At 37.1% G+C, this 16,664-nt stretch overlaps 1 protein-coding gene across 5 annotated transcripts in view; it reads right to left on the bottom strand.

Annotated features, from left to right (window-relative positions):
• Positions 1 to 4,417: 4,417 nt before the first annotated feature.
• Positions 4,418 to 16,664, bottom strand: part of LOC136152686 (UDP-glucuronosyltransferase 2A1) — a 52,258-nt gene continuing 40,011 nt past the window's right edge. For 3 of the 5 annotated variants that reach the window (XM_065914039.1, XM_065914036.1, XM_065914038.1), the window contains 5 exons: positions 16,133 to 16,281; positions 13,238 to 13,369; positions 7,447 to 7,534; positions 6,826 to 7,045; positions 4,418 to 4,820 (listed from right to left, as the gene is read on the bottom strand). In XM_065914039.1, coding sequence (XP_065770111.1) covers positions 4,541 to 4,820; positions 6,826 to 7,045; positions 7,447 to 7,534; positions 13,238 to 13,369; positions 16,133 to 16,281 — 869 coding nt within the window. In that variant the 3' untranslated portion in view covers positions 4,418 to 4,540. The remainder of the gene's footprint in view (positions 4,821 to 6,825; positions 7,046 to 7,446; positions 7,535 to 13,237; positions 13,370 to 16,132; positions 16,282 to 16,664) is intronic. The other 2 variants (XM_065914041.1, XM_065914037.1) reach the window with 1 other exon arrangement.

Genomic DNA, 16,664 nt, shown 5'->3' with positions numbered 1-16,664 from the left:
GAAGAGTTGACTCATTGGAAAAGACCCTGATGCTAGGAGGGATTGGGGGCAGGAGGAGAAGGGGACGACAGAGGATGAGATGGCTGGATGGCATCACCGACTCAATGGACATGGGTTTGAGTAAACTCCAGGAGTTGGTGATGGACAGGGAGGCCTGGTGTGCTGTGATTCATGGGGTCGCAAAGAGTCGGACACGACTGAGCGACTGAACTGACTGACTGGCTGACTATGAGAGCCTCTCCCATTAGGAAGCTTGCTCAAGCCTCTTATCTTCATCCATCGGAGGACAGAGAGAATGGAAACCACAGAAATCTAATCAAAATGATCACGAAGGTCACAGCCATTGAAATTATAAGCCATGTTGAGTAGGGTCACCCAAGACAGATGGGTCATGGTGGACAGTTCTGGCAAAACGTCATCCGCTGGGGAAGGGAATAGCAAACTACTTCAGCATTCTTGCCTTGAAAATCCTATGAAATGGCAGTAAGATATGAAACTGAAAGATGAACTCCCAGTATTGGTAGGTGTCCAATATGTCACTGGAGAAGAGTGGAGAAATAGTCCCAGAAAGGATAAAAAGGCTGAGCCATAGCAGAAATAAAGCCCTGTTGTGGATATATTTGGTGGTGAAAGTATAATCCTATGCTGTACAAATAATAAACTTCTTGAATTATTTTCATATCCATGCTTTCTCAAAGATATGAGTCTTTCCTTTGTTCTTTGCCTGGAAAATTGCCATATCTTTCTGCATTTGTCTACTATGAACATGATTGTCCTTATTTATTTATCAGTAATGAAGATTATAGTATGTGACCATTAGAAGTCCTTATCAGACAGCAATTTTTCATAAAGAAAAATACAGTGTTTATCTTGTTAACTATTACATCCCCTAAAAGAGCACACTGAGTCTCCAAAATGTTTCCATATTTTCTCTAAAAATATTTGCTGAATAAATGAGTGAATGAAATAAACATCGAATTTCAAACTTATTTCTAGTAGTTGCTCATTAACATATATGTGCTGTGTTTAGTTGCTCAGTCATGTTCAACTCTTTGCAACCCCTGGTGGACTGTAGCCCACCACGCTCCTCTCTCCATGGGGATTTTCCAGGCAAGAAACTGGAGTGGGTTGCCACATCCTACTCCAGGGGATCTTCCCGACCCAGGAATTGAACCAGGGTTTCCTGCATAGCAGGTGGATTCTTTAACCAGCTGAGCTACAGAGAAGCTCTGTATTAGCATACATAATTTTGAATAAATATCAAGCAAACATGTAACTAAATATGTATAGTTTCCTGTTTTAAATTAATATATTTCCACAAAATTATATTAAATACATATGACCTTCTTACTCATTCTAATAAAGTGAACATGTCTGTATGAGAGGGTTGTAAGTAATAGAGAAATGTCCATAAATCACCAAACAAAACAGCTGAAGAAAACATATTCAATGAATTTTAGTACTCATAGAATTTTTCAGAGCTGTTCATTTTATTGAGCTGTTATTACTTCTGATGATTATTCAATTAATAATTTTTTAATTTTAAGTAAATGATTGTATCTGTAAAATTGAATGCATTGTTCTCTTTCTTGATAATTCATGTTTACTTTGAAATTAATGTATTTTAACAAGTTCCTGGGTTTTATACCATGTATCAATTAGAATGTTTATTTCATAATTGTTTATCCCTTCATTCTTGAAGCATCATCCTCTCCTGGTTTTCTAAGAAGGAACTCCCAGCTTTGTTCCTAATAACGAGTCATTCTTCCTTATTCTCACTTCAAAGCTTCCTCTGAATCTGCTCATAATGGTGATCCTGGACTGCTTTATTTTTCATTTATCTCCCCAGACCTAATATCCTCAATTTTATTTTCAAATTTTGTATCTCAGGATGCTCACATCTGTGTACTGTATTAATTGAATTCCTTTGCTATGTAGCTTCTAGCTGGATTTAGGCAATGGGGGAAGATAGTAATTATATTGCACCACCATTCTCTTCCTGGTTTGAGACCATGTCTTCAGCAATTGAGTTGTGCTTCCATTTTCTACATCTTTGACCATCTGTTTCTTCCTGCATAGTTTCAATTCTCACTAAAGATAGCAGTAACGTTCTAAGAGATTAGTGAGATTCTCAGGCAAAGGAAGAAACCTGTAGATAACTAAGGTCAGAAAGGGAGCTATCAGGCGAGCAGAATCTTTGGAGCTGAAGTTAGTCCGGTATGTAATGGGTGTCCAATCTCAGAAACAAAATGGGTACTTGCACTTAGATAGTGTTCACGGCCAGCTGGCCAGGAATGGCCAGCCCAGCTCTCATGAGATCTAAACTATTTGCTACATTCTAATTAGCAAAAATAAATTGAGCGTAGAGCAAACAAATACCTGTTCTCAAAACACGACTGTTAAAGTCAAAACATATCAGGATGACTCGCCTTTTTAGAAAGATAACAAATACATATTCAGCCTTCACAGAAAATCTGTAGAATTTATTTGCATTTTCAGTATTGTACATTTTCGAGTCTGTGTGCACGTGTGCTCACTCATATCCAACTCTTCACGACCTCATGGACTGTAACCCACCAGGCTCCTCTGTCCACGGGGTTTCCTACGCAAGAATGTTGGAGCAGGTTGCCATTTCCTACTCCAGGGGATCTTCTCGACCCAAGGATGGAACCGCGTCTCTTGTATCTCCTGCACCAGGCAGGCAGATTTTTACCACTATACCACCTGGGAGGCCCCATATTCAAGAGGAAATACTTACAATGTTCAGTGATATAATTATTTTTAAATTGGAAGTAATTTTCTATATATCATATTAAAATAAATAAGAGTTTTTAAAAGTTCAATAAGCCTGTGGAGGCCATTTATTTTTTTTTTTCAGTTATATGTCAAATATTGAAATTAAAACTTCAATTAAGCAAGTCATTAAGTTTATAATGGATAAGGTAAAATCTTTAATGCATTTGTTAAATTAATGCAAAGCTGAATCCAATATAACTATTCCTCTTTAGTGCTTTACATTGATACATATTACTACAGCATATGCTTGGGTGAGGGGCTTCCCTGGTGGCTCAGTGGTAAAGAATCTGCCTACAAGGCAGGAGACTTGGGTTCAATACTTGGGTCGGGAAGATGCCCTGGAGAAAGAAATTCCAACCCACTCCAGTATTCTTGCCTGGGAAATCCCATGGACAGAGGAACCTGGAAGGCCATGGTCCATCGGGTTGCAAAAGAGTTGGACATGACTTAGCAACAAATAACAACAACAATCCTTGGTTGAATAGGTTTGTTAACATCTCACATCCTTGGACAATTAATTGATGAATTTAAATTTATTGAAAATAGAGACTGAAAACTAGTATAATCATTGTTATCAGTTGAGTAAATATTTATTTTTTTACATAAAATGACACTTTTGATTATACTGGCTATAGATCATGACCATTAACAATTTTTAAATATAATGATTTGGACCTTAACTTTAAGATTATCCATTGTACTATAAATTACAATTTTCATAAAATTATTAAAATGTTTTCTATATTTCTTGCTATTTTTTCTAAAAATTATCTCTTCTTCCTTAACATACTGCTGACATTCTCTGCCCCTGAGAAAAAAATAACCAATGATTCAATAGATCTCTTGCTTGAAGGCAGTGCTCAGTCTTTTGCACAAAATGGTACACAAGAATATTTTCTGACTAAAGTCAGGAATGTAGGTATGATTATCTGTGTTTAGTGAAAATCTACAGGTTTTCACTGTCCTGGTGTGATATGCCATCACAGTTATTATCAATTCATGCTCTGACCTCAGTAACACTTACCAAGCAGAAGTCTTCTATGACAAATAAAATCATTACTCTTCTTGTAATAGACTAGTCTCCTATGATGGTTTTCTAATTTGTGTGTCCTAGCAAATATTGTGAATTTTATTCTCTGTGTTCTCTGCATCTATCAGCTTTGACTTACATTTTGTGTGTTCCTCAGGATTCAGTATATTGTCAGCATATAACTTAAAGTTAAAAATAAAAAATTGATATTATGAATGAAAGTGAAAGTGTTAGTCACTCAGTCATGTCCAGCTCTTTGCAACTCCATGGACTGTATCTGGCCCACCAGGCTCCTCTGTCTAAGGAATTCTCCAGGCAAGAATACTGGAGTGGGTTGCCATTCCCTTCTCCAGGGGATCTTCCCAGTCCAGGGATCTTCCCAGTCTAGGGATCAAACCCAGGTCTCCCGAACTGCAGGCAGATTCTTTACCTTCTGAGCCACCAGGGAAGCCTGATATTATGAATAGATAAACATAAAATTATTTGTGTACCTTTCTTAGGAATGTTTGAGGAAGAGAGTAAAGCCAGCTGGGAAAAGACAAAGAAAGAATGGAACATGCCCATGGTTAATGCTATTGTTGAATTCTAGAATTGATATCCATGTTAAGGTAGAGGGGAATGGAATTTTGGAAATAGGATGAAGATATGTTTAAGGTCATTGTAGCTAGAATGAACAGAATGACCCATGAAAGCCTTTAGCAAACTTAGAAAGATCTATTCTCTTTTTCTCTTCTTTCCTGTTTTACCAAATTTTCGACAAGAAAACAGACAACATTTTGTGACCAAGAATAGAGCAGTTGCCACACAGGCCAGCAGGAACCCGATCACGTCCAGAGAGTGGTATTGGTACCAGGTGAGGTCGTGGGCGGCTGGCCGCAGGTGTTTGGCTCCCTTGTGGCGCATGACGAACTCGATCCAGAAGACCGCTCGGTCTAGGGGCTTTACAGGCTGATCATGGTGAATCCTTTTTAACCTCATAGCGTTCTCTTTATAACTGGTAGGCAAAAACATAGAAATTATAGAGTTTTGTTTTCATTTAAGGTAAGTAGAGTAATATTTCATAGCTTTTCTCCTAAAGCTTTATTTCTACAGTCATGACTCTAATTTATACATCACCGTCTGTTAGGAGGACTCCTCCCTTCAGAGCTAAAAGAACTTTACACATACAATTTTCAATATTTAAAAAAATTAAATGTATCCTATACTTAACAGTATACATGTATACATAAGGTAGAAAGAATAATTAATTAAAAGTCTTACCCTGAAGATTCCTTTCCAAATACATTTCTCTCTCTTTTCCATGGAGGTAAAGACTGAATTCATGTTTATTATTGCCACATAGTAGTTTTACCCTGTCTGCATTTAGTTTGCATGCTTTTGAACTTTAAATAAGAAATATCATCTTATATGTATTTTTAAGAAGTTGCTTTTCTTGCTCAGTATCATATGTGAAATTTGTCAGTATTGATGGTTTATTTATGGTTTATTTTTTACTACTGTGTAGTATTGCATTAGATATATACACCATGATTTACTCAGCTCCCCTGTTGATAAACAGTGAGTTATTTCAGTTTCTTTTTCTATTATAGACCATGTTGCTATGTACATTTGTGGCATGTTTAAGCTCACATAGCAAAGTCAAGAGTTTCTTTAGAAGTGGAATTTCACATTGTTCATGACTTGGATGTCACTGTGTGTGACAGTAGCTCAGTCATGTCTGACTCTGCGACCCCATGGACTGTAGCCCACCAGGCTCCTCTGTCCATGGGATTCTCCAGGCCAAGAATACTGGAGTGAGTTGCCATTTCCTTCTCCAAGGCATCTTCCTGACCCAGGGATTGAACCCAGGTCCCCTGCATTGCAGGCAGATGCTTTACTGTCTAAGCTACTATTAGCTCATGCCAAATCATCTTCCAAGATTGTTACATCAATTTATACTTTTAAGAAAAGTTTCTGAGGATTTCAGTTGTTCCACATTCTGGTCAAAAGTTTTGCCAGATTTATTAATTTCTTTATTTTTTCCAATCTGATAAATATAAAATACTATCTCCTGGTTTTAATTTGACTATCTATTTATGCCTAAAGTTTTAATGAACAAATGATTATTACCAATTCATATTTCCTTTTCTGTAAAATTCTTGTTCAAACTTTTCCTTACTTTTATATTATATTTTTATTGTTTTCTGATTAGTTTTTAGGAGTAATTTTTAATAATCTATATAGTAATCTTCTGTTCATTATCTGAGTATTAAAAATCTTCCAGTTAAGGAAAAAGGTAAGTATAGGATGCATGTCACATGCTATATGAACAAAAGCCACAGGTATGTTAAAAAAAATGTTAATTCTTGCTGTGACATGAACTTTGCTGGTCAAATAGCATGTTAAGAGTTATGAGGAAGGGAGTGGAAGAAATACACTCTTTACAGAATGTGGTAAAACACAAACATATAAAAAAGATGAAATAAGTCAGTCATAAATGTATTGCTTCATTTTTCCAAGAAGGGATATTGGCCTTGTGTGAATTATAGTTTCCAAGTTACTCCAGATCAAGATTGTAAATAACTCTATACTGAGAGAAAATACCCACTAGGAAGTCCATAAGCAGATTGTCCAGTAAAAGATCTAAGAATTTATGTAATCACCAACATTACTTATTTTGAAAAAGCACTACAAGAATATTTGAAATCTTGGTTTGTTTTACAATTTCAGCCAATAGCTTCAGCAGTTTGGGAGAGGAAATAATAAAATGGTTCTCATATGATAATGTTGCAGTTGTTATTTACATTTGAAAATACACCAGTTTAAAATGCATGAAACATTGGACATTTTTGAGTATCACAGGTAAAATAATTTAAGATAAACCTTTAAAAGTGGTAGTACTGTGGGGCAACTAAGCCTGCAGACCACTGAGTCTGTGAGAGGCAGTGAAGACCCAGAACAGCCAAACACACACACACACACACACACACACAAAATAAAATAAAAGCAGTAGTACTCACGAAGGCTCATTAATGACTGTTCTCAAGGCATTGAGCAAATCTGCACTTGTCATTGTGTTTATATTCACTTCCACGGCCGCTCCTTTGGCCTTCATGTGAGCAATGTTGTCAGGCTGATCAGCAAACATTGGGACTCCCACCATAGGCACCCCATGATAGATAGCTTCATAGATCCCGTTGGTTCCACCATGAGTGATAAACGCTTTTGCTTTGGGATGACCTAGATTGGAGATTAGATGAGATGTGGGTAAGGATTTCATGATACATGAAACAGTAACAGAATTTCAGAAAGACATGGGGTAAAAACTCTTGGATAACTCAATGAAGAAGGCAATATTTTCTATGAAAGCTGAGAATATGGGTAGTTTCTACCTCAAAAATTGGCAAAATGAATCCCCTTTGCATTGTCTGGAAAGACTTATTGAAGAGGTAATAGCTGAACTAAAAATTGAAATTTGAAGAATGATGAGAGTCTTAAATGAAGATCCCCTTTTGAGAATCAGAGGAAGTATCAATCTATAAACTTAATGACCAAATCTTTAATTATATGTGCTTCAAAAGTGCAAGCAAAATGTGAAAATTTAAGTAGCTAACTTGTTTATTGAATTTCCTTGTTCTTACCAAGAAGATCATTCTGTGGTATCCAGTCATAGAGCCTAGTATTGGCTCCTAATGTGGCAGGCTTCTTTCCTTTGTATCTCCATAAAACCTGTGGAAGACAGTGCTTTAATTGTGAAGTAAAACAAACAAATCAGAAATATTAAGGCATTTTAAGGCTATAGAGTTATTTAGAAATCATATAGTCCATACCAATTTTTTGATTGTTTCTTTGTTTTGCTATTTGAAAGCCTGTGCTGAGGTGTTATATGAAATAAACAGAAATTTATAAAAGGTTCAAACAATGGACACGTTCATGTATATCTTTTATAGCAGTTAACTCTAACTTAAAAATCATAAACAAAAAATATTGTGAAGAAAGTTTTTGAAGAAAAAGTCTGTCCCAAAATCTGAAAACAGCAAATACCACTTGATGTTCTGAAAGGATAAATTAAAATTACAATTTGTAAGTTTTCTTTTTTTTAATTTAAGAAAACCAGATCATGTTTTAAGTAAATTTTTCTGATATTCAAGATATATCATATTTTAAATCTATAACCATTATTTTGTTTTCAAATATTTTATTGCTGACATGAATGCAAATTACTTTCTTGTGTGTAAAAATATAATTGAATAGAAAGGGTCACGGGCATAATGCTCCTCCATATTTCCTTGTATTTTAACGGGAATTGCTAAAGGAGAGAAAAGCACAGCTTGATTTCCTCCCCGATGAGCTCCAGGGCATGACAGTAATATTCCACAGCTTCAGATATTCCCTGCTTTCTTGGAATCAACTCTGTACCTCAGTTCTCAAATTGGGACAAGTGCAAACATTCTTCACTTTCATCATCTGCTTTAGTTATTTATGATTATGATAAAGGTTGCATGATAGTTGATCAAGAAGGATTTTATTCTAAGCAAAGTTGTAGCTGTCTGTGCCTGAGAGAGAGGCTGAAGATCCAGTGGAGTATCTGATGATGGAAACCAGCAGCTCTTTTCTAAAGACAGGATGCATGCATGAGCACTAAGTCACTTCTTTCTTGTCAAACTTTATGTGATCCTGTGGACCATAGCCTGTCAGGCTCCTCTGTCCATGGGATTCACCAGACAAGAATACTGGAGTGGGTTGCCACGACATCCTTCAGGGGATCTTCTCGACCCAGGAAGCAAACTTGCATCTCTTATGACTCCTGCCTTGGCAGGGGGGTTCTTTATCACTAGCACCACCTGAGATGCCCCCAGAGACAGGACATAGGTGATTTTTTTCAAGTAGCCTAAAAGGCTGACTCTTGTTCCCCAGGCTAAGGTTCCAAGGACATCCCAGGCAGGAAAGTGGACATAGATTGGCATCTCAGTGCTAATTAGCATCAGCACTGAGACATTGACTTATTGAGTGACCTAACATCCAGGCTGAAGGGGTGAAGGGTGCTCAAGTCCTTCTCCAAATTCTGAGTTCTGGGCATCTTGCTCTTCCCTCAGTGGGCGGCAGGTGGCACGAAAACCTGCCCGTTCTTCTGTGCATAGCTGTAAGCTAAGTTGCTTCAGTCGTGTCTGACTCTGTGTGACCCTATGGACTGTAGCCTGCCAGGCTCCTCTGTCCACGGGATTCCCCAGGCAAGAATATTGGAGTGTGTTGCTGTGTCCTCCTCCAGGAGACCTTCCGGACCCAAGGATCGAACCCGTGTCCGTCTCCTGCATTGGCACGTGGGTTCTTTACCACTAGCACCACCTGGTAAGAAGCATTTATGGGCAACTTCCCCACATACTTGGACTGCCCTGGTGGCTCAGAGGGTAAAGCGTCTGCCTGCAATGTGGGAGACCCGGGCTCGGGAAGATCCCCTAGAGAAAGGAATGGCAACCCTCTCCAGTATTCTTGCCTGGAGAATCCCATGGATGGAGGAGCCTGGTAGGTTACAGTCCACCGGGTTGCAAAGAGTAGGACACGACTGAGTGACTTCACTTTCCCCACATACTTTGTAGTCCACCTACTTTCTATGCTGGTTGAGAGGAGTGTATCAATACAAAAGAGGTAGTCTGATAACACTGAGATAAAGTAAAACTAATTGCCAGTTAGGATGGCCTCATGACAAGTAAATTTACGTAGCAATCATGTTTGTTTTAATGCATTTTAACCCTCATGTTCTTCCTAAACTAGTCTTGTTTATTTTCTATTTCTTCACCTGCAATCTCACTTCCAAAACCTCCTAATAAACTATTAGTGCAAGCCCTTTTAAAAAAGGTAAAGGCAAATTGTTAAAGGGAATTAGTCTTACTTTATCTCAATGTTTGCAAACTATCTCTTTTGTATTGATATGTTCCTTTCAACTATCACAGGAAGTCTACTTTTTGGATGATGATTTGTTGTCTACCTTCCCTCCCTTCCATCCTTCTTTCCTCTCCTTCTTTCTTTTTCTTCCCTTTTTTCTCTTTATTTCCCTCTCTGTCTTTCTTCCTCTCTCTCTCTCTCTTTCCTTTTCTCACTTTCTCTCTTTTTTGTTTCTGAGGGGAGATGAGATAGAAGATTTGTTTATACCCCAATATTTAATGAAGTATCTTGCTAGGATGCTAACCACTTGTTACATAATTATTTTTCTTTTGGGAACTCTGTATGAAAAAGTTCAGATTAAATGTTAATTGGTGGCAACCTCTTTAACAGAACAGTCTAAACTAAAAAATATAGAGTTTTAACAGGGCTAATTAGTACAATTACAGAGATTTATGTACTTTAACATAAAAATATAAAGAGATGATGCTTCATGAATGAGAGTATATAAAGAATAGAAATCTAGAAAAAACAAAATTAAGTTGGTTAAATGTCATAAGGCAGAAAATATATGCTGACAACAACATTAGGATTTTTAACTGTAGATAGGATTAACTGTAGATTTTTAACTGTAGATTAAGATTTTTAACATGTAGGATTTTCACTGTAGAAAATTCAATTTAGAAAGATTAGGCTTCTATTTCTAAACCAGTTACAGCTTGAGTTCTACTAAAGTCCAGAAATGTGAAGAATATTCTAGAATGTGATTCCTGCTACTCTCTGTGTAACCTCTCTTTTCCTGAACCTTGAAGGTGACATATCTGAAAACTTTAGGGAAGAGACAGTGCAAGTGGTAAGACTTCAAAAAGTATAATTTTACTAGAGGAAGTTGGAAAAGAGAATGAGGAGTTAGTGTTCAATGGAGATGGAGTTTCAGTTTAAGAAGGTGAAACATTCAGGAGATGGATGATGGCAACAGTTGCTTAACAATTGTTAGTGCCACTGAACTGTAGCTAAATGTGGTTAAAATAGTATGTTTTCTATTATGTGAACTTTACCACAATGAAAAAAGACATTTAAAACAGCAGATGTAAAGCATTTAGCATGGTGCAAGGCATATAGGTTATAAGAAGAGGTGGTAAGAATACACAGAAGAACTGTACAAAAAAGATCTTCACGACCCAGATAATCACGATGGTGTGATCACTCACCTAGAGCCAGACACCTGGAAATGTGAAGTTAAGCAGGCCTTATGAAGCATCATTACAAACAAAGCTAGAGGAGGTGATGGAATTCCAGTTGAGCTATTTCAAATCCTAAAAGATGATGCTGTGAAAGTGCTGCACTCAATATGCCAGCAAATTTGGAAAACTCAGCAGTGGCCACAGAAATGGAAAAGGTCAGTTTTCATTCTAATCCCCAAATAATGCAATGCCAAAGAATGCTCAAACTACTGCACAATTGCACTCATCTCACACACTAGTAAAGTAATGCTCAAAATTCTCTAAGCCAGGCTTCAGCACTACATGAACTGTGAACTTCCGTATGTTCAAGCTGGCTTTAGAAAAGGCAGATGAACTAGAGATCAAATATCCAACATCTGTTGGATTATCAAAACAGCAAGAGTGTTCCAGAAAAACATCTACTTCTGCTTTATTGACTCTACCAAAGTCTTTGACTGTGTGGATCACAACAAACTGAAAAATTCAGAAAGAGATGGGAATACCAGACCACTTGACCTGCCTCTTGAGAAATCTGTATGCAGATCAGGAAGCAGCAGTTAGAACGGGACATGGAACAACAGACTGGTTCCAAATAGGGAAAGGAGTATGTCAAGGTTGTATATTGTCACCCTACTTATTTAGCTTATATACAGAGTACATCTTGAGAAATGCTGGGCTGGATGAAGCACAGGCTAGAATCAAGATTGCCGGAGAAATATCAATAACCTCAGATATGCAGATGATACCACCCTTATGACAAAAGGCGAAGAAGAACTAAAGAGCCTCTTGATGAAAGTGAAAGAGGAGACTGAAGAAGTTGGCTTAAAACTCAACATTCAGAAAACTAAGATCATAGCATGGCGTCTGGTCCCATCTGTTCATGGCAAATAGATGGAATGGAATCAGTGACAGACTTTTATTTCTTTGGGCTCCAAAATCACTGCAGGTGGTGACTGTAGCCATGAAATTAGAAGACACTTGCTCCTTGGAAGAAAAGCTATGACCAATCTAGACACCATATTAAAAAACAGAGACATTACTTTGCCAACAAAGGTCTGTCTAGTCAAAGTTATGGTTTTCCCAGTAGTCGTGTATGGATGTGAGAGTTGGACCATAAAGAAAGCTAAGTGCTGAAGAATTGATGCTTTTGAACTGTGGTGATGGAAAAGACTCTTGAAAATCCCTTGGACTTGAAGGAGATCCAACCAGTCTATCTTAAAGGAAATCAGTCCTGAATATTCATTTGGAAGGACTGAAGCTAAAGCTGAAACTCCAATACTTGGACTCCTGATGCGAAGAGCTGACTCACTAGAAAAGACCCTGATGCTGGGAAAGATTGAAGGCAGGAGGAGAAGGGGATGACAGAGGATGAGTTGGTTCGATGGCACCACCCACTCAATGGACATTACTTTGAGTAAACTCTGGGAGTTGGCGATGGACAGGGAGGTCTGGCGTGCTGCAGACCATGGGGTCACAAGGAGTTGGACATGACTGAGCAACTGAACTGAACTAAAGGCAATAGGGTACATGTGCCAACTGACTGAGGTATAGTTGTCTAAATAAATGAGTGCATATCTAGAGAGTTTCATCTGTCTGGGCCACTCTCCCATTAGTATGTATGTTGATCTAGCCTTTTTATTTGGCTGTATGCTCCTTGAAGATGGGACTGCACTTTCTGGGTTTTTTCCCCATTACTAAGGTGACTTGGTTCTCAGATCTTTCAAGGAATCTTTCCTGTCCTTTTTGAAAGATCATGGTTGGGATGGTGTATTCATTTTTTTGGAGTAGACAGTATGGCCAGCAGAATAACAGAGAGGTTAAGGCTATGTTCCCTGGAGTTCAACAGACATAATACTACCATATACTAATTGTGTGGTCCTCAGCAGATTATTTCACCCCTATAAGCCTCAGTTTCCTGGGATATGTACATGACCAGTGGAAACCACTACCTCATAATGGGCAATCTAAGAATTAAATAAGATTATGTGTATAAAAGATGTGGCAGAGTATCTGGCATTTAATAAATGCTGGTAAATGCTAACTGATATGGAAAAATTACTAGAATCTTATCATTTCATCTCTATGTCATTGAAAATAAATGACTTCATAAAAAGATATATTTTTATAGTAATGTGAAGGTTCAGTAAGAAAGTGGTAAAGTGTATCCCAAATGCATTTGAATCTTTCAAGACATTTTTACTTAAAGGTGGTGCCAAATTTGTTCAATGAAGGATGAGTTACAATTTTTATCTGGAAAGAATACTAATAGCCACCCACTCTCTACAATTGCCAAGTGACTCTGCTCACCAGGATTGGAGTTTATACTAACCTTTTGTGGAATCTGGGCAAGAGCTGAGGCAATGCGATTGGCTTTTTCTTCTGTGAGATTTTTGACCATTGACCCCAGAGAAAATACCACAATACCATCTTCACCTGAACTTTGGACAAATTCTTCCATTTCCTGCAGGGATAAGATTATATTTTATTGCATTATTAATTCAATGGGCATGAGTTTGTGCAAACTCTGGGAGACAGTGAAGGACAGAGAAGCTGCAATCCATGGGATTGCAGAGTTAGATGTGACCGAACAACTAAACACATCAACAAAATTATATTTATTACATAAGTGCCAATCACTGGGGGGGAAAATGCTCTCTTACACTTCTAAATTAGAAGACTCAAGAGATGTGTGAGGGACATTGTTAGACTGATTCTGTCTTCTGCCATATAGAACCATCTAGTCTTGTTAGGAGGAAATGTATTTCTGAAATGATGGGCTAAATATACAGTGGGTAATTACACAATAAAAACATGAAACCAAACCATTATACAAAATGAATAGGTGATAAAAGGCAGATGTTTTCATGGTGTATGGAACTATTACTCCCAAAGTCTAATTTTATGAGCCAATAGACCTGTCTGCGAACTTGTAAAAATATTTTTTGGAAGAAAGCCCAAAGAAGGATTCTGAATTAGGCTTTTAAAAATTTTAGCATCCCAGTTTACAGTCAATACCTTTTGAATAACTTTATATAGCTTCCTGTTAGGTATTTAGGATATTTTGCTCTTGTTTATTATTTCCCTGTTTAATAGGACTAAAAGGATTTTAAACAATTGCTATACATAGTAATATATTTGAAAAACAGATAATGTAGTAAAAACCTGTTACAATCATCATAACACTTATGAGAAGTGTTTCTGTCTCACAAGAGTGTGACACTAACTACGTGCCCAAAATGTGAGTCTTAGAACAGAAGTAAATTATACATTTCTTTGCAAATAAACTTCTCTTGATGATCACTTGCATGTTAAGTTGCTCCAGTCATGTCCAACTCTTTGCAACCTCATGGACTGGAGCCCACCATGGTGCCATTTCATCCTCCAGGGAAACTTCCTGATCTGGGGATCAAACTCACATCTCTTACCCAGTCTCCTGCATTGGCAGGTGGGTACTTTACCTCTAGCGCTACCTGGGAAGTTATGCAAATTGGGGACAGCAAAGTCTGGGATTGAGGTCTTCCTCATTATCTATGTGAATGTCACCTTTTAGAGACGTGTCATCTCTTTGTAACTATTCGTTGTTATCCTGCAACCACTGGAGTTTCGCAGTTAAAGTCTAGTAAAATTATCAGGGAAAGGACAATGCCATAAATAAAAGCAGATCACTCTTTTTTAGCTCAATTAAAGTTAAGAGAATAGCTGATGTCCTAGGAATTGGTGTTTTATCTTTATGATTCATCTCCCTACATAGACAGTGATTAAATAAAAAAAAAATCACACACACACACACACATAGACATAGACACACATACCTGTGTATAAGAATTATACACTTATTTGTTTGATTTGGTTTCTTAGTTTAATTTCACTGCTTTTCTACTCTGTGTGTTAAGTGATTGGCATAATTCTTTCAGGAGAAAGATAAACCATGATTGGTGTTCATATTGCTGAAATATCTATATTAATAACTGAGTTTTGGAATGGAATACATTTCCCCTCTTATGAAACATGTCTGAGCTATTTTTCTGAAATCGTCTGCGTGTGAAAAGTGGGAGTGGAATGATAAACATAGTGATGTGGCAAGTGAGCCATGGAATATGTCATGCATCCTTCTGTACCTTTATTTATTTTAGATATTGGTTTCTTATCTCCAATAATAACACTCAGTGGAGCTTGTCTTTAGCTATAACCTATTGGCATGAAACGCATATTCACAATCCGGAAGTGAAATTTTAAACTTCAATATCCATCTTCCCCTAAAGCGAAATCAAGAACTTTTACGGGAACATCATTTAACCTGCCCTCTTGTACAAAGAGTATGCTCATTTACCTACAACACAAACAAATAAATATCTTTCTCTTCACTGCCTGTTGATGAATATAGTTAAGTAAAATATTCTTACTTTGTTTACCTACTATTCTTTTTATGCTTCTAAATATTGCTTTCTTCTGATATTTCTGGCAGTTCTTATTTATTCTTGATGACATTGGAATATGGGTGCATGATTTTCTTTTTTACTCCAAAAAATTCCTGATATCACAGTCATAAAGAGCCAATTCAGCATTTCAGTTTCTCAGTTATGATTTCTAATTTACATTAATGACTCCCAAATTTATTTCCAGCGCTCTCAGCTGAGACTGAAATCTTGTACTAACCAGATGATTTTTAGAAATCTTCACCTGAAAATTCCTTTGCCTTCTTAAAGTGAATTTGAAATTGAACATATCATTGTCATCTCAAAAAAGTTTTTTCAAGCAATTCTTTCCTGGCTCAGTAAAGTCTACTGCTCTCCAAGAAGCCCTGTCTGGTTCCGTGTCTCCCATCAACACTTAGCTTTTATGAAAGCATCTTTATCACTCAAATGACCATAGCAAATGTCCCTATTTATAACTGCATCATGCTTCTCAGGAAGACAGCTGCAGTCTCCTTAATGATAGCCAAGGTTCAAGCTTCCTGTTTTTCAATCCAATGTCTACACTATGGACACACTGATATTTTTAACATGCCACTTGGAAGATTTCATCCTTCTGATTAAATATTCAAGTCAGAAAAGATAACATTATTCATAAGAGACTTCTCCTATGATTTTTGGAAATAGATTTGAAGTAGAAAACTGAAACAATTCAGCAGCAAGCATATCTCTGTCATTGATACTGCAAGCTTTAAAAGAAAATCAGGATATTATATAAAGTATGAAAGAGCTTTCCACTGTATTAGACCTACCTTAGGTAATGGTTTGGCTGGTTTACAATGCAATCCTCCTACAAACTCAAAATTTGGTAAGTATGGACGAGGAAATTCAAAATCCCAGTATGTCCTGATGAGCCAAATCTCTGCTTTCCCCATGGTCTCACATAGTGTAGTGGGTCTTCCTGAAGAAAATGAAGGAAATAGACTTGAACTTATTAGCATACATATTTGCTGGGAAAAAATTGCACCGCTGATTTTCTGATGTTCTATGAAGGAACTCTTGATTACTTATCACATTTAGATGTTAAAAGGAAGTGAAATTTAAAGTATTAATGAAAGATGGAGAAAGAGAAGGAAGGAAGAAAGGAAAGAAGATAGAAAGGTAGAGAGGAAGGATGGGAAGTGGGAGGGAGGGAGAAAAAATGTTTAGGTAGGAAAAGAACAGTAGTATGTAAAATATAGTAAACTCAATAAAATCAAATAAAAATACAATTCTTTGGCAATAATAAGTTCTTTCAGGAAATAAATTCAATCAAATAATTTAACCACAACTCCAAGTACTGGA

This window comes from Muntiacus reevesi, chromosome 22, assembly GCF_963930625.1.
Source record: "Muntiacus reevesi chromosome 22, mMunRee1.1, whole genome shotgun sequence".
In the NCBI taxonomy this organism is placed as follows: domain Eukaryota; kingdom Metazoa; phylum Chordata; class Mammalia; order Artiodactyla; family Cervidae; genus Muntiacus; species Muntiacus reevesi.
This window is presented reverse-complemented; position numbering and strand designations above follow the sequence as displayed.